Here is a 24,190-nt window from a genome sequence, read left to right on the forward strand (position 1 = left end):
TCTCCTGCTAGCAGTGTGGAATGCTCTTCCTAATGCTTTCAGCAAAACTCATCATGTCCGTCTTGTCCACTAATCCCATCTTCATGTTGTATTCGAGAACAGATGCGGGCTTTCGCTTGTTCGCGCCCGTTACCCTATCCACCTTCCGTGTCTTCCAGCAAACATCATGCATTGACGTTAGAACATGAACACCTCTCTTATCATGCCATTTGAGTGCAAGAAGTGTCTTGGTATGATATGACTCCATTTCCCCCTTATTTTTCATCTTTTTTGAGAAATTTGGAAACCGCTTCTTGTTGGTCCGAACAGTTCTACATGTGCTGGTGTTTTTATATCTTGAAGGCAGTTGAACAGTGCTGGACTACCTTACCAATTACCTACAAATAGCTAACGTCCTTTTCCGAGGTAGTCTTCAAGTAGCTTTAGAACGATGGAGCCAGAAAATCCCAAATCCTTGACCATGGTCATGTTTGTCGTCACTCCAGTGTACACAACAAATTTCAGAATGTAGCTGGTTTTACATCGCAGAGAACAAAGAACTTGACACCACAGCGGTGCCTCTTCGAAGGAATGTATTGCCGAAATGACACCCGCCCTTTCCATGGCATCATACTCGTCTATGCACAGGTCTTGGTGCATAATTAGTAAGCTACTCAGCTTGCTCTGAATTGCTTCCATAAATGGCCGTGTTCTTAATCGATCTGCGATATCTATGGAGTCGCTCAGATGGAGAAACCAGAGGAGCAGGCAGCGGTTCAACGAAAAAATGGTTGCAAAAAATGATGTGTGCAACATAGGGTTCGTGCTCCAGTAGTCTTGCAAGGCATTCTTTCTTATCAGGCCCATCAGCAGAACGACCGCAAGGAAACGGTACATTTCTGCTACATCTGTCTCCACCCACGCTCTCAGCCACGACGTGCGCGCAACTCCTTGGGCGCTTGTCTTCACTCGCGCGAATCGATTCGTTTCACTCGCGATGTGTGAAACGATTGGCTCATCAAAAAACAGCTTTAAATAGTTACCTTCTTTCGCATCTCGTTGAAGAGTTGCGCTCGTGGACGGTCCTGAACGTGACGCGTCGAAAGGAAACGTCAGTGAGAAATCGCCTTTCTTCCATAGTTTCAGTTTACCGTGCACGCTTCCGGGATGATGGTTCCGCCGTTTCAACATCCGAATCTGACAATGTGGAACTCACCTCGTATGCTGAATCGGAAGAGCCACCGCTCCAATGAGCAGACGAAGGTCCCGCGCACTCAGCCATCCGAAAGTAATCGCACGCAGGGAGGATGTGCTTTCAGTCGCCCGCACAACGGAGAGAAATGGGACATTGTGTGATCAAGACAGAGGGAGATGAAGAAAGGCTAAAACAAAGTTTCAGGGGCTTTACGTTTACTGCTGCAAGCTGGTAGCGAGGTGCGGCGAGAGAGCGAAAGCATCAATCGAGTCATGTGTCGGTCTTTTTTTGGAGGCAACGGCGCGTGCCCCTGAACTTGACGCGCCATAGCAGACACACCAACATAAGAAAAATAAAGACCTTCAAACCAGCGGAGATGGCAGAACAACCCTTGAACCCATAACCACACGCGCGCGACGCATGATCCAGCGACCGCGCCACTCAGCAAGGAGAGAGGTGGGAGTGGCAGTCACACCGTACTCTTCAATACATGTACCAACACAGTGCGAGGCGAAAATACGAACTTGTAGGAAGATTCAACAGATGGCGCGGCCAGTCCAGGAGCGCCAGCTTTGCGCTCAGGCGCGAAATTTTGAAAGCACGATAGAGAACGTACCGGTAGGTCAGTGACACTGTTGGGGGGAGCGCGAAGATGTACCGGTACGTCCATGACAGCGAAAGGGTTAAATACGGTACTAAAGTTGTAAACAGATCAGTTGTAAATACCAATGATCAGACAAGTGCTGAGGGCACAATCGTATGCCATTTCCGATGTGAAATCAGGCTCTGTATCTTGAGAAATTTCCCACACTGTAATAAAGTTTTGTCATTGTTCAACTTGTCAATACTTACTGCGCTTGGGGACAAGTGCCACGGAAAACTCCAGATTTTTGCCATTAATTGTCCGGCACTTCGGATTCTTGAGTGCTTTTATCAGCACTTCACTGGATGGGAACTTCACCTGGGCATAGCTAAGACAACAAAAAAGCAATTTGAACAACCAGAGTGCAAATGTGCTTTCAGCAATCAAAAGAAAAGCTCTTTTAACAATCATACGTATCTTCAACAAAAGCTTACTGCACATGAAAAAAGTAACACAAAATTGAACCTTCCTTCAACGCTAAGCAGAACACAAAGCATAACATTTCTGTTTCTGTGGTGGGTAGAAGACAAAAAGAATGCTCTGCTGCTATTACTGCACCAATGATGCACAGGAGCAGCAGCACGTGTAGCAGGGTGGTTCCTCCCTTGCAGATAGACCACAAGCGAAGATAGCCTTGCCATCCTTTCTGTTGCACATGAAGGCACAAGTCCCAAGGCAATGGATACCTTGGAAACTATTCTTCACGGCCTCAGTGCTTAGATTGTACAGTGGAATCACGTTAATTCAAACTCCAAGGAGAGCCCCATTAAATATAGTGCCCAATCAATTGTGGAGTAGAGTGTGCAAAACAGTCACTGGGCTCACGTTGAAACTGCCTGACATTTCCTGCATCAGCTCGCTATGACATGTGCCAGAAGAAGCCCAAGTTCCAAGTACAATAAAATAGCACCTATAGGTGCAAGGGCCAGCCAAGAAGGATGGTAGCTTGATTTGCACTGTCCCCCTGCATGCCCAATGTGCATGCTAGGATGGAGATGAGGCGAAGACAGGTGAGCACGCGGTAATGTGATCACGGCCCCACCAGGGGGGGGGGGGGGGGAGGAGGTGAGTCGTAGGTGAGTGCATCACGCTGGGGGGTCTTCCTGCTCCTTTTTAGCCAGATGGGCTTAACCGTTGGACATGTTTTGGAGTTCAAATTTAGTTTTTCCCTATTCAAATGCCGAAACATTGCTGAAACCAACAGAGCAGTTCGAATTATCCGTCTATTGGAATTAAGATATTTCAAATTTGACAAGAGGTTCACAGAAAAATGGAGATTCGAAATGATCAATAGTGGTCAAAGAGATGTCTCATGCCCACTCTATACCCAGCCAAAAACCTGTGGATAGAATGAAACCAGTAGCAGTACTACAGAGAATGCCCATAGTCTTCTGCCCCTGATTCAGATCACTGCATACAAATGGCACAACCATCTCAACACTCATGCCATACAGCACGAGTGTTGGCTGATAACATAAAGAGTTTTGCTGACAACTGCTGCGCCAAAATTCAATGCCACCATGGTTCACTATATGTATTTTTATAGAAAGCCACTCATGTTGCCTGTGCCTGTGAAGCTTCACAGAAGAAAAATCAGAATAGGTTGCTCAATCAGTCCAAAACAGCTTGTTGATCAAACTTTGTGCTAACTCAGCCTGGACTCTATGCAGTAGGCTACCCATTGATGTACAACCTGCCCTTTTTATGGCACGATGGCAAAAGCGCCCTGCCCTAGCGGATTAGTCTCGAAACACTTTGAAAGGTTTGCGAGCACAGCCCCATCTTGGAACCCCCCCACCATCACCAAAGCACTGCGACTAGCATGCCTGTGATCCAATCCATTCAATATGGATTGTGTGTATGATAGAGATAATACGGAAAGGCTTGAGTTTTTTATCAGTTTTGTGGCACGTGTTACCTGATGTGTATTCATATAGGCCCGTTTTCATGTTCCGAAATATATAGTTGGAAGTTTATGCCCATCCTGTGTACGTTCCTTTCATCGTGCTTACTTTTTTGTGCTGCCTTCCTCAGCATGCAGAAATGACTCGCCTCCCATGCCAGCCCCTTGTGTATAACTTGAGTATCATTTCACTCAAGTAACAAGCCACGTGACAGTGTTTTTTGTACAGGCATCTCACCTCAGCCACCTTTATTCTTGGCAGTTAACTAGCTGAGAGAACATAATGAAGCCAAGCCAAAGGCACCGAGCATGTATGGTAGCAGCTTTAATATTTCATTCTATGACTGGCTTGTAGTATGTCACCAACATCTGCCCAGTGCCATTAAAACTCTACTGTCCTTTGCCTTTTCAGCTCCCTATAGTTCCCTTCAGATAAAAAAAAGTTGGTCAGTCACCATATAGTTGAGGAATCACTGAGCCCAAGTGGCTCCTCAGAGCCATTCATTGGCCTGCCACTGCCACCAACGTAAGACATCAGCGTCACTGCATTTTTCAAGACTGACAACAGTAAGTAACTCACCCATCTCGCTGTACCTTGAGCACTTCGCCTGTGGGGAATAGTGCAGCAAGTTTTTGCTTGTCTTGGTACTCTTTAGGTACTCGCCGCACATCCAAAGTGTCCGGTTGGAACTGAGGGCACGATGCTGGATTGGTCCATCGTTCACCACAATATGAAACCTTGAAGGGAACCCCTTTTAGGTTGGTCCCCCGCAACGAGCGCACAGCTGCCACAGCCTTTTCCTTGTTGGGATACCGCACAAAAGCACACCTGGACACACAAAAGCAAAACAAAACGCAAGCCTCAACCTTACGACCTTTGTTAATCTATAAACTCGCAGGAAACTGCACATTTTCTGGAGCTAGCAAACTAACTCTGTGCTTACGCATGTAAGCCTCAAGAAAAACAATGGCATTTGTCAAAAGATAAAAATGTAAGGGTAGATGGAGAAAAAGGTTGGTCTATAAACAAACCCAATACATAAGTACATAAAGCAAGCTGGTGCCTAAAAGTACTGTCTCAGCACAGGCAGTAATCTTATACTTAAGGGGGGACACGGGTCTTTGCGGCGAAAAAATCCACCAGGACTACTTTCCTGGTGACTACTAGTCCTGGTGGCTTAAAAAAAGCCACCAGGACTACTTTCCTGGTGGCTTTTAGCCACTTTCACTACAAAATAATGCAAAATTATTTCTGTACTTTGGATTAAAAGTTAATGTATTCCTTTTTTTCTTGTTTTCTCGAAACACCCGACTTTTGACTTGTTGCTGATTTGCCGCGGCGATATCTCTGCCTTCAAAGCAGATAGAGCCATAATTTTTGTTGTGGCTTGTAGCTGAGGGTGCAAAGTACACAATGGTAGGGTCAGATTTTGGAATTTATGCTTTAAAAATTTTCAATTCTGCTTTAGATCAGACAGTGGGGTAGCCACAATTTGAACAGTAAAGATTGAATTGCTATAAAATTGCTAATATTTGATGTATCAAAGTAGTATTCCTACCATTGTGTTCCTTATGTTTTCTAGTACCCAGGCATGTGCCAATATGAATTTTGTAGCGCATTTTTTTCCCTATTGTTTGTGCAAATTATGAACAATGAATTTCATTTCTTCAGAACTAAATGGCCTATTGGAAAAATAATTACATATTTGAAATCAGCACAAAAGTCTTAACAAGAATGGAAAGTTTCATGAATATTGATGGAAAACAGGAACATTATTTGAAGAGCAGTGTCCCCCCTTACGATTACTCCAACTTTCCAAACTTTAGTATGTAAGCCAGACAGCCATCTCCGTCATCTTTGGTCTCACTCAGTACAAAGGCTGTACATAACTGCATAGAGCAGCTTGATGAAGTAGTGATATATTTTAGACTATTCATTTTTTTTGCGTTAAGTGAAGGCTCCAGACGTCAACTCTAGAAAAAATAGTGGCAAGCCTAATTGTTTTCATGGCACTAAGGCCAGTACTGGCTAAAAAGTGCCAAACATGTGGTGCAACAAGTTGATAATGTATGATGTCAAGGATGTAACATGGCTGTAAAGGTGCCTAAAATCGGTTTATGTATATATGCGTAGAATATATATGTACTAACAAAATGGCCGACAGTTTAGCTCTGGCTAAGCACAAACTGTTGTACGCTAGCACCGTTAGCCCTAGCGTTGTTGCTGTTTGGGAGTTTTCTTAGCCCGCCCGTTTCTCGTGGCCTAAGCGTCAGCATCAAGACTGCGTTCCGAGCGCAGCTGCACTAACAGCATCAGGTATAGTACTATAGATAAGACACTGCAACCACCCCCCACTTCTATCCGAACTTCACCGCAAGAACACTGCCTTTACTAACCACTGCAGTAAATGATTCTATGCTCCCAGAATTCACTTCATGTTAGCGCATAAAACTTATTCATACAAACAGGCAAAATCCAGCATGGTAGGCTAGTAGCACTTTCACACTAAAATATCACAATAACCAGTGAGGTGTGCTATGGGTTAAAAGCATATGTTGTGAAGTGATCCTAAAAGGTGCGGGATTATGCAAGCAGCACTACCGCCTTACCTGGGCACTTAAGAGCAATGGCCGGGAAGCACATGCTCTAAATACTACAGTAAAAGCTCGTTAATTTGCACCTCGTTAATTCGAATTTTCTAATAATTCGAACTAATTCGCACGGTCCGGCCATGCTCCATAGAGCCCCATGTATTGAAAAGCTCGTTAATTTGAATACTAATCCGGTCCGCCACGGATAATTCGAACTGCGCGCCGCCGTAGCCAGCTTGCAGTCTCTGCTGTTAAACGACAGATGGCGTGACATACACTATCATCATCGCGTGTTTTTAGGGGGCAGCACTTGCGTTTATTCGCAAATGCTCTGCCGCATCGTTATGGACAGCGGGATACGCAGTGCGTTCAGTGGCAACCGCAAGACCGGCCATTCTCTCCGTCGCCAGTGCGATCAGAACGTCGAAGCCTAAAAGCGCACCGTTGCTCGCTTTTGTTCTGTACGCGTCCGTCACAGACTGACACTGCTCGCGGGCCGCGATGTCGTCACATGGAAAGTACCGTGCCAAAATGTTGAAGGATAAATGAGAAATTCTGCGGGAAGTTGATGCAGGGAAACTGAGCAAGAACGAAATTGCGAAGAAGCTCGATATACCGAAAAGCACGCTGTTGACATACATCCGGAATAAGAGGACGATTGAGGACTCATACGAGGCTGAAACTTTCGGCAAGGATCGGAAAAAGGCTTCGGACAGCTAAGCACCCGGACCTGGAGGCAGCGTTGCTCACACGGATCAAGGAAAAACGGAGCCAGGATATCCCATTGACTGGCCCCATCATCGTAGCGAAGGCGGCTGATTTCGCGCGTCTGAACGTCTCAGTCTTCGCCACTTCGGATGGATGGTTTCACCGCTTCAGGGACAGACACCACCTCGTTTTCCGCAGTGTGTGCGGCGAAGCCAAAGCCGTAGACGCAGAAACCTGCACCGTGTGGCGGAATGGTGCGCTACTAGACCACCTGAACAGGTATGCACCATCCGATATTTTCAATGCCGAGGAGACCGCCTTGTTTTTTAAACTCTTACCAGACAAAACGATCACGTACAAGGGGGACGCGTGCGCAGGCGGCAAGCGCAGCAAGGAGCGCGTGACAGTGTTGCTTGGGGCGAACATGACTGGAACAGAGAAGCTCCCCCTGTTTGTGATAGGGAAGTCACAAAAACCTCGATGTTTTAAGAACATCCGCACGCTGCCGGCCGACTATGCAGCAAATAAGAAGGCCTGGATGACGGGCGAGCTTTTCAAGCAGTGGCTGAGGAAACTCGACTGAAAATTTCAGCTTGGCAAGAGGCAGATTCTCCTCCTCGTCGACAACTGCTCGGCGCACAAGGTGGAAATAGAATTGAGAGCCATTGAGCCGGTTTTTCTTCCGGCTAACACCACCGCGGCTCTTCAGCCTATGGATCAGGGCGTTATAAAAAATTTGAAAAGTTTTTATAGACGTCACATTCTTGAGAAGTTGCTCCTGTGCTCCGATAATGAGAAAAGCTATACCGTGACTCTGCTCACAGCCCTGCACATGCCTGGAATCAGGTAACCACAGAAACCATTGCAAATTGTTTCCGGCACTGTGGTTTCGGAGCCCTTAACGCAGACGCTAATGAAGTTGAAGAGGACGTCCGCACTCCGCTTCATGTACGGGAGGTGCTCTGCGATACGGACTTCAGCGACTACGTGAATGTCGACAGCTGCGCCGCAGTCTGCGGTGCCGTGACCGATGATGAAATCATCGCCCAAGTCATAGGCGAAGACGAAGAACCGACCGTGGACGATGACGCGAATGACGAAGATGATGTTCGTGAAACACCGGTACGAGCTTCGTTGGCACAGGTGATGGACGGACTGAATCACGCCCGGCTTTTCTTCAGTTTCGAAGATGCTTTTCGGCTCATTCGAGCTCTGGAAGATAAAGTGACAGCAATCGCTTTCAGAGGAAAAAAGCAAAAAACCATTACGGACTTCTTTTTCCAAATAAAAGTGCCCAGAGTTGCTGTACTTTTTTTTTGTCGTTAGATGTGGCCTTTTCTTAATTACTTTCGTTAGTTTGAATTTCGGTTAATTCAAACTCGTTAAGTGTCCCCGTGAAATGCAAATTAACCAGCTTTTACTGTACTAACACAGCAACACACTCTGATAAGAGACCGTGCTACGGATCACTTGTATGCATAACATGCAGTACACATATACCATTTAAAAAACCGGAGACTAATTAAATATGAAAGGGTGGGTCACTGCCTAGGAACATTGCTGGATGCACTGGAATTTGTTGATGGTGTGGCAAAGTGCTTTTTCTTTCTACAAGATTCTAAGTCATGAAATTCCAACAACACGTGGAGGAGAGTCAACATTGCGACACATTTACCACAGGTAGGTGGCTCATCACCAGTCAACAGGTACAAGTGTGTGCAAGAGTGTGGCTGATTCTAAGTAGACAGATAACCTTCGTTCCCTGTATTTTTTATATGGCTGGCCAATTTTCTAGCTGTGGTTTAACATACAACTCATTGGATGTTTCAGTGTCCCATAAGGGCTGCCAATAACTCCGAAGCTATTTCTGTAAGAAAGGCTTCAAGTCCATCACAGGTACAGCTACAGAGAAGTTCGTGGGTTTTCTGGCTAATGATGTGGCGGTTTCAGCTGCAAGTACATTGCCCTCAATACCTCTATATCCAGGCACCCAGCATATTGTAATACACTGCTTAGAGATATAGCTTGTAGGCAGGAGTAAATAAAGGTAATTAAGTAGGAGATTTTTTAGGTTTAGTGAGCAACATGATGGATCTTGCAGCACTTGAAGAGTCAATGAATATAATCACTTTTTTGTCTGTGTTCCTGATGTGTTTGACAGCCGTCAATACTGCCTATGTCTCGGCCGTGTAGATACTAGTTTCAGGATGCAGAACATCCGATTCAGAGAAGGACAGACCAAGTGCTGCATAAAGCCCATCGGAATGTGACCTTGACGCATCAGTGTAATATTCAGAACATGAGTACTTTGCCTGGAGTTTGAGGAAGTGAATTTTTATGGCACTGGGGCATTTTGCAACTTAAGCGACGTGTCACAATTATAAGCTGCCAGTGCCATGGCGGAAATGACTGTGGGGGGCCATCAGGGACGGTGCAAAAAGTGGGACACCCTTTCTTCACAGAGATACCTTATACATAGCGACGACTCTCTTGCTGTGGGTCGTTCATGATACTGTGGCAAAGGTCACTATTTATGGTTGCATAAGAAGTGTGTTCACTGTTTGCATGTACTCTAAAAAAATATGTAAAACTCAAATTTGACTGCTGTAGGTGAAAAGATCACTCATTTGACTACACGGAGGCTCTGTATTGGACTTGTCCTGAATGCGTCGGTTGCGAGGCGGATGCATAGATTGTGAACAGGGTCTGGAATTTTGAAAGCACTTGGTGTTGCGGAAGTATAGCCTTATACAGTGCCTTATAGCACCCTAGTCAAGGCATGAGCAGGGAAGACTTACGCAAGTTCAGGAGACATTTCCTATCACTACCTCATGTTGTGTGCAATAGACGTTTTAAAAGGTACTGCATCGGACACCCCACTTAAATTTTCATTTTTTATTTGTGGCCACAATTTGATAAAACTTCCATCACTTATGTATTTTGACATGCTGATTTCAAATATTCAATTGGTTTTCCCATGCAACAAGTACTTTTCAAAATATAAGCAATTCACGTTTTTTTGTATGGACTAATATGGAGGCAAGTTCTCTCTACAATGCTGGCTGTTAATGAAGGAGACTGGCACATCAAAGTGATGTTGAATGATCAGAGGTTGCAGTGCTACAAGAATGAATGTTCTAAACTGATTTATGCCGAAGTTACAGCCTGTCAAACTTTTGTAAGCAGAAGGCATTAGTGAAACCCTGGAGAAATTATTACTTTTCCAAAATTCCTGTAATGATATTTGTGCACATTTTAGGCCTACTGCACTCCCAATTTGTCCACCTTTCTGACGAAAAAAGAATTATTGCAATAAGATGAGTAGAACCAGAGATATTGTCACTCCAAAACTACACTACCATCAAAAATGTCGTTTTGAGAAAACGAGAGAAAAGATTTCAGGACATGTTCATGATGATTATGGCAAATGCTTGAATACTAAATTGATCAAGGATGATACAGGTGTCCAACCAGGCAAGAATGAAACTTTCGCTTCTTTAAGGGGGAACACTAATTCAAATAATGTTCATGATGTTTTCCATCAATATTCATGAAACTTTCCATTCTTTTAAAGACTTTTGTGCTGATTTCAAATATGTAATTATTTTTCCAATAGGCCATTTAGTTCTGAAGATAAATGAAATTCATTGTTCATAATTTGCAGACACAATAGGGGGAAAAAATGCGCTACGAAATTCGTATTGGCACATGCCTGGGTACTAGAAAACATAAGGAACCTAATGGTAGGAATACTATTTTGATATATCAAATATTAGTAATTTTATAGCAATTCAATCTTTACTGTTCGAATTGTGGCTACCCTACTGTCTGATCTAAAGCAGAATTGAAAAATTTTAAAGCATAAATTCCAAAATCCGACCCTACATTGTGTACAAGTGAAAAGTCGGTGTTTTGAGAAAACGAGAAAAAAGGAATACATTCACTTTTAATCAGAAGTACAGAAATATTTTTGTAATATTTTGCAGTGAAAGTGGCTAAAAGCCACCAGGAATGTAGTCGCTCTGACCACGGCCACCCAAATGCGGTAAAAACATCGTTTAGCACCGTTCGCCGATTCCCGGGGGCTTGCATCGCGCGCGCGCCAAGGTTATTCACGCGGGTCGAGCTCCATGCCGACGCGATATCGCCGCAACACGCGCACGTGATAACGATCTTTATGGCGAGGCCAGATTACCGTTCGCTTTTGCCTACTACGACGCTGCCACCGCACACCTTGCACTTGACGACATCAGTCCGTTCACAGAGTCCTAGTGAGGAAAGCGAAGCCTGCCTCGGCGTTGACTGGCGTGGCTGCAACGCCGTCGGGGCGAGTGAGCAAATCCAACACCCGCTTTGTTGCTGGCGTTGACGAAAGAACTCGAATTTTTATTTTGAGCATTCACCTCCCTCTGCAACAAATCCGCACGCTGCAACATTGCAGTGTCACGCCGAACGCAGCCGCTGTCCGTACCGATTTCACTCATTTGTGAGCTGGCTAGGCCTACTTCGGCATCATTTGCGGTTGGCGGCGAGCTACTCTCTATGCTTTCAGAAGGAATGGAGCGCTTTTGAAAGTTATAAGCTGATCGCTTCTTCTTTTTGCCGAACTTGTGCCTCGTGGCGAACTTTCCCGGTGGATCGGACATCGTTGGCCATGGTGCCAACAAACCTACGAGACGCGCAGTCGCGTCGCCTGCGGAGTGGAGCAGACGATGGGAACCTCGCGCAGCCAACTACAGCACGCGTTTTTCGTCACGTGCGCTAGTCAACGAATCGCATCGCGCGTTCGGGCTTTTTTCTCCCCAGATTTCAACGTCACTGGCGTACCGACGGAGTCACTTTTGGCGGGAAATTAAAGAAGGAAGGCTCCTCTTTCCAACGAGACCAAGATGGCTGCGATCGCGCGCGTAGAAAAAGAGCTACGCGCCGCGATAAAAAGGGCTGTTTTTGCGCGGAATTCAGCTCACAGTGATGTTATAAATTGATATTGCGGACGAAATACTCTTCCCAGAGATTCGAAACTTGGTGAATTAAAGGAATATTAGCTGTAGATATAGAAAATTTCGTTTTCAAAAAATCGATTTTTTCGCCGCAAAGAGCCGTGTCCCCCCTTAAGGCATTTCACCTCCAGATACTTAAGATGAGGAATAAACGTGAGCTTAGTTTCTGATGATTCCTAAAAACTTATGCTTGTTGCTCAAAGAAAGCTCACTTCCAACGATTGCAATACAGTGCAGTCCACTTGCAATGATATCAAGAAATATCCAACCATTAAAACCATTCAATGCACTATCTGAACTGCCGTAAAAAAAGATGTGAAGCTCTGAAATCAAATTGGCCACTTGTGTTTAAAAAAAACATATAAAGTAGACTATCAAAAATAGAATGTTTAGTTACTCTTCTGAACAGCGTATCAAGCGTTAGGCGCGCTGAAATAGTAAAAAATCTGCACTTGCTTTCGCGGGGGTTTCAGGTTCACAACTGCAATGTCCAGCTGTTGCGTGAGCACTAGTGGCAATAATTTAGCATGCATAAAATCAATGAGCGACTCGATCGACGACAGTGGACTTCGTGTGAAAAATCTTGTTGCCCCCGGATTAGAGGTCCTGGACCTTCCTTCATCTAACCAAAAAGGCTCGAAAACATTGTGTCAATACCCTTTTAAAGCAATGTGGCATACGATAGGCAGGCAATTTGGGCATGCAACGTCCTTTCTCCATCCACAACCATCAAAGTTCAAGCTCCCGGACATAACATCAACAGCAGTTATTGCCACGAGTTAATTTAAATTAAGGGGGGACGCGGGTCTTGAAACGGCAAAAAATCACAAAAAAGTCGATTTTCGGAAAAGTGCATTTTCGCTACGTTTATACATTCAAGAATCCCTCTGCGAAATCTGGAAGCTAAATTTAATCGGAAAATAATAAAAAATCGCGCTTAAAGGGGCCAGGGTGAACGCAAAATCAGCAAAATTTGGTCAAAAATGTTCAAACTTCGCGCCGTCACCATTTGCGAACGCGGTGGCCGATGGCCGCCATCTTGCGCTTGTTTTAAAGCTGTTTTCTTTGTGCGCATTTTGCACCAGTTCAAAATGGCGTCGGCGAAGGGAAACCGACGCTATCGCGTCATTTCTTGAGGATGCGTCCGTGGCGCCGATTGGCCAAAGCGCGCACACCCCCCGCGCGCCTCGCTCCTATTGGTCCGGTGCTCGTCGGCGCGCGCGCTCGACCGCTCTCGCGTCTCGCTACGTTTGTTTATCTCTGGTTTCATCGCGCCGCTGTCAGCGTTTGTTCAGGCGCTTGCTTCGCGACGTTTGATAAGATGCTCATTTCACTGCCCGGATGGCTGGAAAAGATTGTCGTCTCAAGGCTACTACGCGTCAAGCGGCTGTGGAATGCGCGACGGAAGGCGGCTAGGCCTGTGATACTCGCGGAGTTGCCGGTTGCTGGTCTGCCTGGACATTCTACCGGATCGAGTTCCGAGCTGCAAACTGGCACGTCTAACGTCAACACTTCGTCCGCCCACGCCACGCGTGTTGGCACAGATCGTGCAGGCACCGTTTCCTTCACGACTGAAGAAAGTAGCGAGCGCGCAGCGAGCGCCGGAAAACGTCCGGAGCGCCGGACCTTCGAAGTGCTAATTCCAGCAAGAAGCGAGAACCTCTTTGAGCGCAAGGAAGCTGGCCAAAAAGCGGCAAAAAGATAGGATGTATCCAGATTATGCCCCTGGTGAATTTCCTTGAGATTTTATTGGTATGTTCTCAATAAAGATGTTGCAGAATGTTTTTCCTTGATTTCTCAAAACAACAATTCCGACAGACTTCCAATTTTGGAGGTAAAATAGCTTCTGTCCTATTTCAGCTATCAACTTAATTTTTTTTTTGCCAGAAAGAGAAATGTATGCAGTTAGCAATATGCACCTTTTAAAAGTAGCAGTCTTCTCAAAAAGTTTTTGTAATGGGTCACATGCTTGACATGTCAAGATGGCATTTTTTTCTCACAACTTTGATGAGCTCTAACTCTTACTCAGATTAGCCTAGAACATTGAATAATACCTTATGGCACTCCCTGAACATTCTAGATAGTCTTTATACTAAAATTACCGTGTTAGGGTTTTCTGTTTAGATGCTAATTTTCCTCCAAACAAAGGACTCAGCTTATACAATGCATTTAGAGTATATCAGAAACTACTTATCCTGTGGCAAAATTAATTATATTTTTAGAATCTGCATATTAAAATACACAAAGTGTGAAAATTTCGTTCAGATCTGTCCACAAAAAAAAAAGTTGTATTTCAAGTGTAGCCTCCCCCCTTAACTGCAACACATTCAAGCTCGCAACTTTTCCATCAAGAAAAATTTCAAGCCATCTTAGCAAATTGCACCACTTACACGAGTTTTTTGTTTTGTACGATTTCTCGCACTACAGTACCATCCTTGCAGAGCTTCTTGACATCATCATTTGTGACGCCATCAGGAAAAGAAGCCAGCTTGACATCACACAGGTCTCGGGCCTCTGCAATTGAAATCCAAAACAAAAACACCCAGTGCACTTCCTTAAGTAAACTCGACACTGACAAATGCCACATAAGATGCCAACAGAATAAAGATGCATGGGACTAAAACAAACCTGTGCAAAAGCACCTTAAAAGTCGTGGTGCTGGAATACTGTTCATCAAAACTAATACAAATGTCCAAGAAAAACCTCCAATTATCGAACTGAATTTTTAACCAAAGTGAAATATAAAATTTTCATGGAGGCTACTTAGTAAAAACGCTTAGCCAACCACCGCACCACTCTATGCAGCTCAATACCGCTCTGTGCAGATTGATATGGACTGATGCTTCATTTTATTCACGTTTTCATTGCACGCTGTTTAGTGGAGTACATGTGTTGAATCTGAAACTATTGGCAATGCCGTGTGTTTTGCATCCCAGTGACGAGTGCAGGCAAATGATGAGTGCAACTCTCTGGCACTTGCTGATACTCGCACTCAACTCCACTCAGTCGCACTGGCACTCACCTCCGCTCACACTCACTCCTTTGAAATGAGTGCGAGTGAGTGTGTCGACCTCCGGCAGCGGCAGGCTCGGATGTGTGGTAGACGTGCTTTGTTATCGTAAGCCAAGATTCTTTGCCGTTTTGTGTAAAGCACAAGTTGCAGTGCGGCAGCGGGAAGGTGAACATGATTGCGGTCTTCCCTTAGAGAGAGTCATCTTGTGTGCAATCTGTGGTGATGCCGCATCGGCGCGGAGTTCACCGTGCGTGAGTGGCGGCCAAACGTGCACCCCGTTCCTCATCAACTCTCTAGCTGTGTACGAAATGTGAAGCACCGTTAATTGGCAAACAGCATTAAATGAAATTTTTTTTGCCAATTGACGATATTAATCTCGTGCGCAATCTGCGGTGGTGCCGTGTCGACCAAACGTACAACCCATTCCTCGTGAACAACCATGCTGCGCGGGAAAAGCACATGGTATGTCACCTTTCGACTCAGAGTCATCGTTTGGCGGTGCAGCAGAAACCTGACGAATGATCTCGCTGTCGTCGAGTTCTGCGCATGTCAGTACAGCAGTGTCAGCATCTGTGAAACTGTCAAATGAGACGGTGTCCGGAATTGCAATGCAACCACTGCGCAGGTCTCGGCAGAACATTTTCCGCGTCAGTAGGGAGCACATCGGAAGGCGACAAATCTTGGGCCTTCCGGCACCCGCTTGCCGGCATTCCCCAGCGCAGTCTGCACGGGCACTGTTGGCGCCATTAGACACTTGACGCGATGTTTCCGTATGCCGCGTTGGATCCCCGGAACCTCGACACAGCACACAAAGCAAACACCACCATGCTGACACCAGTCACACAAACGAAAAACGTAGCCTACTCGCAGCGTCGTGCACGAAGAAAATCAGCTGCTGGATTGTCTTGACACGGCTTACTAAGCTGAAACCCGAACTGCTGTAGAACCACTCCATCGCACCTGGCAGAAACGATGGGCTTCTTCAATTTTCCACTTCTGGCTACCAGCGGGCTTCCAGAGCCAGCCAGGGCGTCTTCGTTTTTCTCGGTTTGCTCCGCCCACCGCGCCACACACTTCCGCCGGGCGTTCATTTTGCTCGCGCTGGACGGTTCTGGCTACCCGCAGGCTGCCAGAATCTGCCAGGACGATTTTGGTCTGGCTGCTCACTGGAAGTTCTCTGGCTAGCAGACGACGAAAAGAGGGTATGGGCGCTCACCGCCATTTTTGCGGGGACTTCACAGATTACAACGCGGGCGCTTGAGGACTTAAATTTACCTCGCTCAGCCAACTGTCTACGGTCATCTTCGGATTTCCTTACTTCTAGCGTTATCTTTTTAGGTGCTTATGCTCCGTTCTGCATTGTGAAGCGGTGTGATACGAGCAGTGGTGAACTGTTTGAAGCTTTTGTGTGTGTGTCCCTTGAAGGCTTCTTCACAGCAGTGAGCAGCGCGCTGCGCTCATGCGTGCATGTTATCTGCACCGTGTTCCGTGCAAGTTGTAGACGCTCATTCACACATTGCGGTACAATTTGGGTTCGTCTTTCTCTGGTGGCCTTCCTTTTCACATATCTGGCGTATGTACAGTCGAACCTCGATATATCGAACAGCGCGGTGATCGCAAAATAGTTCGATATAGCCAGAATTCTATATATAAAATCACATAGAAAACGAGTCACAAACTAGCAAAATCAATCAATGAACCAATCATGGCGCAGTAGATACTCACATGAAGCTTCAAACAAAGTATTTATTTCATTCCCTAAAAGTACTGAAGCAGCGTAGCCTGCTTCATATTGGCAACCGCGTGCTTGACCACGGCGTCCTCAACATAGTCCAAACTGTCCACAAGACAGTCCAGTGCCTTCTATTGCGCCGCAGTAGCGGCGTACAACGGCCAAAGCTGCTACAGCCTCAGTTGCAGTCGGGAGCGGGGCAACATCAGTGCTTGCTGGATCAGCCTCGGCAGCGTCTTCGTTTGGCCGCTCAGCAGTCACTTCTGCCGCAATCTCTACATCTGTTAACTCCGCCACTGTTCCGGAGCTGTCGTCACCGCCAACGAAGTCCTCAATGCAGATGCTGTGTGGCTCAGCACCGACAAAACGATCCAACTGGCTCCAGGTTTCTTCGAGCTGGCATTCTTCCTCTGTGCCATCCAACGTCAAATCTTCGGTTGCTTCCTCAGAAGCTTCTTCAATGCGGCTCACGAAACCCGCATGCCGAAAGCAGTGAACTATTGTCGACTGCTTGACGTTGCCCCACAAGGCTTTCAGCATTTGAATGGCACCCAAAAGGTCTATCTTTAGCTCTTGGCCCATCCGCAGCTTGAGTAGCAAAATGTCGATCAGCCGACGCTTATAAATGGACTTGAAAGCGCGAATAATGCCCTGGTCCAATGGCTGCAGCTTTGATGTCGTGTTCGGCGGCAAAAAATGAATTTCAATACTGCTCAGCTGTACATCTGTGTGGTGTGCTGTGCAAGTGTCGACGATGAGGCAAACCTTCCGGCCTTGATGCGCCAGCTCAGAGTCACATGCCTTCAACCATTTTTGGAATATATCCCGAGTCATCCACGATTCCTTGTTCCAGGCATATGTAACCGGAACGCTGGGGCACTTGCGCATGCACTTCGGGGTTTGAAACTTGCCTATGACAAGCGGCCGCAGCTTCGTGCTTCCGTCCATATTAGCAGCCAACAGAACTGTGATATGTGCCTTGCCTTGCTTGCTTGCTGCCGTGGTACTTGTCTCCCCGGGTGTCGAGCGTTTGTCGTGGAAGCATTTGCCAGAACAGGCCCGTTTCGTCAGCATTCAATATCTGATTGGGCTCACACTTGGCGAGAATCTGAGGCCACTCTTGTTCAAGCCACTTCTTGAACTCGCCTTCATTGGCGTCCTCACTTTCCCCTGCGACTGTCTTCCCGACAATGTTAAAGCGGGCCTTAAAACGTTGCAGCCAACCGCTGCTGGCATTAAAGTTCTTGGCGCCGAAAATGAACGCAAAGTTCTTGGCCTTCTGCTGTAGCATTGGTCCCGATAAAGGAATATTCCGGGCCCTTACGTTGATAAACCATTCGTACAGCGCCTTCTCGACGTCTTCAAAGGCAGCTTTGTGCACCCGCCGCGCGCCTGAGTGCTGATTCTGTTCCGCCTTGGCCTTTATGACACTCTTGTTTTTCAGCAGAGTGCTCAAAGTACTCCTTGGGATGCTGAAAGCTTCGGCGACGCTCGACTTCTTTTCTCCGTTTTCAATGCGCTGTACCACTTTTAATTTCGCAGCAAATGTCAGGGACGTCCGCTTCTTCGCGTTTGCAGCCATCACACCAACCACGACAGGCCTAAGCCACACACACACTAACAACGACTGGCGTAGCACAAGCGGCAGCACCGAGACGCACTTGTCGTTGACGTTGTCTAACTAGCGAACCTGGCCAAGCCACGGCCACGCCAAGCCGCCGCGTGCGTACGCCGCTACGTTCAAATGGCGCCCTCGGCACAACCGATGTAGGCAGCTGTCGTATGCAGCAGTCTGGAACGCCCATCGCGCCGTCGCTATCTTCGAGAGTGTTGCGGGAAAGCTCGCCTCCTGTCAACAGAGCACACTTGGTCTGGGGCGGCGGAGTTCGATATATCCATTTTACATCCGGCCCCGTTCGAAATTGAAAATGCATGCGATTTTCCACGTGATATAGAAAGTGTTCGATATACGCAATAATTCGATATATTTGTGTTCGATATATCGAGGTTTGACTGTATATATCTCCTTTTTCTGCAGTTAGCGAAGGCTTTGCAGCTAGCCTGTGTTCACTCCATCTCTTCGTCATATGCTTAGGTGGCAGCTTGAAACCGATATGCGTTCGACTGCAGGCCGTCGATCTAAGAATGCACTGATTGCACTCGGTACGTTGGACACACGTACATTGGCTTATTGCTCTCATGATCGCGACTAATGTGTGAAATGTTTCGCTGGTCACAGGCGGCGTGCATTTTCAAGCGCCAGCCACGTCCCCAGCTTTTTTATTAGGGTCAAAATGAGAAGCACAATCAGCCACAACAAACTTTCTGAAATCGAAGCCCAAGCAGGTAGGCACGAAATTTTATGCGTATGAGACGTACCCGATAACCTGCTTTTTCATGTCTTGTGATGACACAGCGCCAGCTCATCAATGTCGCCGGTGGGCGACGTGATTGCTGCGAGCAGGGATCCTCGAGATATCGCTTTCGGGTATACAAGCACTTACGTGCGATTTCGCATCTTGTCATCCGCCGCGTCGGAGGCCATCTGTGCGCTGCGCAAGGTGAAGTTGGCCCAATGGGCATCCTGCGCCCAGTCGTGCGAAAGTGATTGTATCCATGAATGCAACTATATATTTTCAAGCTGGCAACGCATAAATGAGCCGAATACGCCGAGCGCGCGCCAGCCTCACCGGGCGCTGCCTTGCTGGTAGCATGTTTACATTCGGCCAGCTGTCCCGGCGTTCGATTTTGCAAACTTTGGGCAGGTTCGGGTTGTCTTGGGATCCCAGCCCACGTAACTTCCTATCAGAACCGGAACTAGCTGGCTGCCAGAACTCCGAAAATCGAAGAGGCCCGATGATGATGAGCAGGGATTTGCAGTAGCGCCACTTCGTGGGGCAGCAAGGAGGCTCTGTTCAAAACAAAAATGGCGTTTAGCAGGTCGAACCATGCACCGGTCAGAGTCGATGCATGGTGCTCTCGATCGAGTTGGCTCAAGGAGTGTCCGAAAAATCAGACGAGAGGTTACAAGGTGTCCGAACTTTCGGCAGTTGTTATACATTATGATCTATGGGGAGAATGGCGGTGCCGTGAAGCACACCGAATAATCGAGCATGCCCGAATTTTTGGAGTCTGGAAAATCAGTCAGCAACTGTATACACATACATGGGCATACATGAATATATATAAACACATATACTCTCATAAATATATATAGTAGGCGAGCCAACGCAAAAAATAAGAATAAAAAGAAACATCGAAGCACGTGAACTGATCACGTCAAGTAGTTCATTAAAAAAGGCTGAATTTGATGTTTCACAAACGGTGTCCTCAGGCAGAGCATTCCATTCATTGATGGTTATTGGGATAAAAGAATACTTTAACATGTTCGTTCTTGACTTCATTGGCCTTACTTTTAATGTGTGTTCACGGCAATGGGATATGTAATGCAGGTTAAGCATGTATTTTGATTTATTAATGCCAGTATTGTTGTAAAAGATCTTATAAAAAATTTGAGACGCAAGCAGCGCCGGCGTTCATCTAATGTAACGCTAGGCGTATTTTCATTTCTGCGACGCTACTAGGCCTGCGATAGCTCCCAATGATAAAGCGTGCCGCTCGATTTTGTGCGGGCTCTAAGATGTATTTAAGGTCGTCCTGATAAGGGTCCCATATCGTGCACGCGTATTCAAAAATAGGCCTTACACATGTCGTGTATAATAACTTTTTGGTTGCCAGAGGACAGGGGTGAAAATTTCGAGCCAAGAACATTAGTGTGTTATTCCCTTTCGCGGCAATCTCTGCAATGTGATACTGCCAAGAAAGACCGCTTGAGAAGTGAACGCCGAGGTACTTCGCCCCTGTTACGCTCGAAATGGTCAAATTATTTAGCCTGTAAGAATGGGAAACGTAAGTTTTTTTTTCCCTAGAAAAGCACACGTAGTTGCATTTTGATTAATTTAGTGTCATGCACCAAGTGGCACACCAGTTCGAAATTTTATTAAGGTCCTCTTGAAGAATTTTGCTCTCATTTAGATTGTTTTTCAAGCGGTAGACAACGCAGCCATCTGCATACAATCGTAAGTTGGACTGGATGTTCTTAGCGATATTGTTAATAAAGATAAATAGTAACGGGCCCAGAACAGACCCCTGCATGTGACTGGAACAGCTGATGAGCAACATTCATTTACCACTGTTATCTGTCTGTGATTTACGAAGTAGTTAATTAACCAGTTCATTACGTCAGCGGAAATTTTTAAATGCTGAAGCTTCTGCATTATACACGTCGTACCCGATCGAATGCTTTTTTGAAATCTAAAAACAAACAGTCAACACTAGTACCTTGATCTAATGCAGTTATGTCAAAAGAAAATTCCGTTAACTGTGTGTCACAAGAAAATCCGGCACGAAAGCCACGCAGTTCTGTGTAAAAAAAGTTTTGCGAATTCAGGTGCCTTATTAGGTCGCTGAATACGATGTGTTCCACAATTTTTGAAGCGCCGCATAGGAGAGAAATTGGGCGATATTGTTCCGAGTTATTTTTTGGTCCTTTCTTATGTACAGGAACCACATGCTATTATTTCTTTTGCAGCACAAAGCTAAATGTATTGAGAATGCAACGCTGAGAGCAGATTTTTTTTTTTTACTTTCAGCTCCAAATTCTTTTTGTTTACATTTAGATTTGCTCTTCTTATTGATACTGTGAACACAGAACTTCAATGGGCTGTAAAATGACAAATAATTGTTAAATTTGGATCTGTTTCCAGCATTGCCATCCTTATGCACTCTAGTGTCCAACTATATGTTGTTCGCAACTTTCCCTTTAGCAGATAAATTTTAATTGTTTCAACAAGCAATAGAATTATTAATTATCTCGGCAACTACTATGTATATACAAAATATAGTTAGATATTTAATATCAACATGAAACACTGAATGAGCATATGTAGTTTTATCAGATTTGATCAAGAAATAAAGTTATCTCAGCAACCCATGTCCTCCCCTAATGTGCACCTAAATCTAAACACATGGGCGTTTTCACATTTCGCCCCCATCGAAATGGGGCTACAGTGGCTGGGAGTTGATCCTGCGACCTCGCGCTTAGCAGCCTAACACCATAGCCGAATCTTTTTAATTACCCACCTAAACAATAACACTTGTTACAGCGCAAGTAACATCTGCTTCATCAGCTAATGCACCTGAACAGACCAAATCACGCAATTTGTCACCGGCAATTATTTTTACTTAGTTCGAACTAAAAAATAAACAGGTGGTACAGGCCAACGTTATCTGCTTCATACATTTGCTCAGGAACTAGTGTGTCTGTGCAGTAACTATGGCTTTACTACAGTATAATCATTAGGAACAGTCCTCACCTCAATCCATCCCTTATATTTGAAAAACAAATACAGTTGACTCTCGTTACAACGGACCCTCATAACTGACAAAAAACACAGTTTTTTCCGCAGTCCATAATATTCTAAACACCTCACTTCCGAAACTTCGCTTGCAATGTCTTACAGCGTTATCGCCACCAACGGGACCTACAACGTAGTTGCAATTTTATGTTTGCTCTATGGCCCTACCCGTAGCTTTTCGCTATCCCGCGTGTTCATTTGCTTTTCGAAAGGGTTTTTCAACATTTTTGAGAGTTTTACAGTGCACGCAACACTCATGAGGGGGTGTCGATAGTTGGCGGAAGCGCCGCTGTTCCATTATTGGCGGCACCCTCAGAACGGCGGCACTTGCGGGGAGTATAGGTAGTTCATGGAAGAGCAGATACTGCTCGCGGGTTTCTCTTTGCCTGTTGTGCTTAGCTTTCTCTATAGCTTGACGAAAGGCATTGGTTTGACGCATTCCACTTGAGTGCCGGCTACGTGCTACTTCTATGCTTCCTCAGTCGTTACGAGTGCTCTAGGCCCACTAATCATTTGGCACTCGTTCACAGCAGCGTTCAAGAGGGCTGCCATCCTTTACGCCAAAGAAACAAATCACTGCGCAGCGGGCTGCAAGTTCGATGTTTCTGAACGGGTGGTGCGAGAGTGGCGACTGCAGAGAAGCAAAATTTTCATCTGAGAGAGCAAGAGGAATTTCCTACATGCCAAAGTCTGGACGCTTTCCGGAGCTGTAGGCTAAGCTTGTGGCGAACGTCGCTGAAGTGCGCGACTGGTCCCTGCCAGTGAAGTGCGACATGGTCATGAAACAAGCCCGGATCTTCGCCTTTCAAGGACCTGCTCTGCCGTGAGTACGAGTGGCTGGCGGCAGAAGACCGCGAAATTACGCCAACAGGACCTGTCAAAAGAGCCTCCCTGACGGCTGCGTGTGGTTGGGTGCATTCGTTTGCCAAATGTGAAATTTCGCGGGACAACGACGCGCTGTGGGACCGTAGCAACGATGACGATGGCAGCACTAGTGAAGACGAGTAGTCCAGTGACCATGTCAGCTACTAATAAATTTTTGTTATCGAATGCACCCTCTGGTATGCTCTTTTTTTTTTTTTTCCTGTCAGGCGATATGGGGGGGGGGGGGGGGGGTCGACTTACATTCGAGTAGGCTTACAATCATGTAAATATGGTATGTCCGCCAGTCTTGCATGCATTACGTGAAGCTTGCCGACATCCTTCTCCAAGGCATCCAAGCAGTCCACGCAGTGCAGCGGAAGGTTCCGCGCGAGAACGAAGCCCCGGAGGGATTGAATCATCTGCCGGACCTCCTGCGAGGACAACGTTGAGGCAGTCTGCCCTACCGCGGCATTGCTGTCGTCGTCTCATCGGTTAGAAGCACTTAAGTTTCCAAATCTATAGCCGTGCGCTTTCTTTTCACAGGCAATGTCGTGCATTGCCGATGATGAGCGGGTGGACCAGCCATCTTCCGTTTCGGCCGCGAAACCGCGTTGCCAGGAACGACTTCGACGCAACCAAGAAAGACGAACGCGAGCGGTTACGCTGTTTGCAGAACGGCGCTGAATGAGGAGCCAGCGAGCAACATGCGAGCAATTTGCTTGCAGCACAGTTGGCACAGTCCATTCGTGTTTCGGATGGTGGGGCAGCAGAGAGCTATGGGAGCAGCCCATTCGTGTTTGGAGGGACGGAAGGGCGACAGGAGAGAGCCAAGCGAAGTTGGCTGGAAAATGAGCATGCGCGCCCTTCGTGTAGCGGCTCGAATTTCTCGTTTCACTATCTTTCAGCTCGGACACCCAGCAGCCAGACTTCATCGTTATAACCAATAATGCGGCATCGGGGCATTGTAGTAAGCGAGTTATTTCATCATGGAACACATACAGAAGTTGATGGTGCAGCAGCTTCCCATTGTTATAACCGATGCATTAAAATCGATATTGTTATAAGTGGGCTCGACTGTACACTATTACTGGTATTTACTCAAAATTTCTGCAGAGGGTCATAGTGGTTGTCATAAGAATTATGC

At 46.2% G+C, this 24,190-nt stretch overlaps 2 protein-coding genes across 2 annotated transcripts in view; one reads left to right on the forward strand and one right to left on the reverse strand.

Moving 5' to 3' along the window:
• Window positions 1–4,544, forward strand: part of Nubpl (NUBP iron-sulfur cluster assembly factor, mitochondrial) — a 99,216-nt gene extending 94,672 nt beyond the window's left edge. Inside the window, exon 11 of the mRNA XM_075691483.1 lies at window positions 4,133–4,544. The gene's annotated coding sequence lies outside the window, so the exon portion shown is untranslated. The remainder of the gene's footprint in view (window positions 1–4,132) is intronic.
• The window catches only part of LOC142582038 (uncharacterized), a 54,476-nt gene that overhangs the window by 2,152 nt on the left and 28,134 nt on the right, over window positions 1–24,190 (reverse strand). Inside the window, exons 6-8 of the mRNA XM_075691461.1 lie at window positions 14,411–14,534; window positions 4,301–4,549; window positions 2,027–2,145 (exon numbers count right to left, since the gene is read on the reverse strand). Of these exons, the coding sequence (XP_075547576.1) occupies window positions 2,027–2,145; window positions 4,301–4,549; window positions 14,411–14,534 (492 nt within the window). The remainder of the gene's footprint in view (window positions 1–2,026; window positions 2,146–4,300; window positions 4,550–14,410; window positions 14,535–24,190) is intronic.

The sequence above is a fragment of the Dermacentor variabilis genome, chromosome 1, assembly GCF_050947875.1.
Source record: "Dermacentor variabilis isolate Ectoservices chromosome 1, ASM5094787v1, whole genome shotgun sequence".
NCBI classification, from domain to species: Eukaryota; Metazoa; Arthropoda; class Arachnida; order Ixodida; family Ixodidae; genus Dermacentor; species Dermacentor variabilis.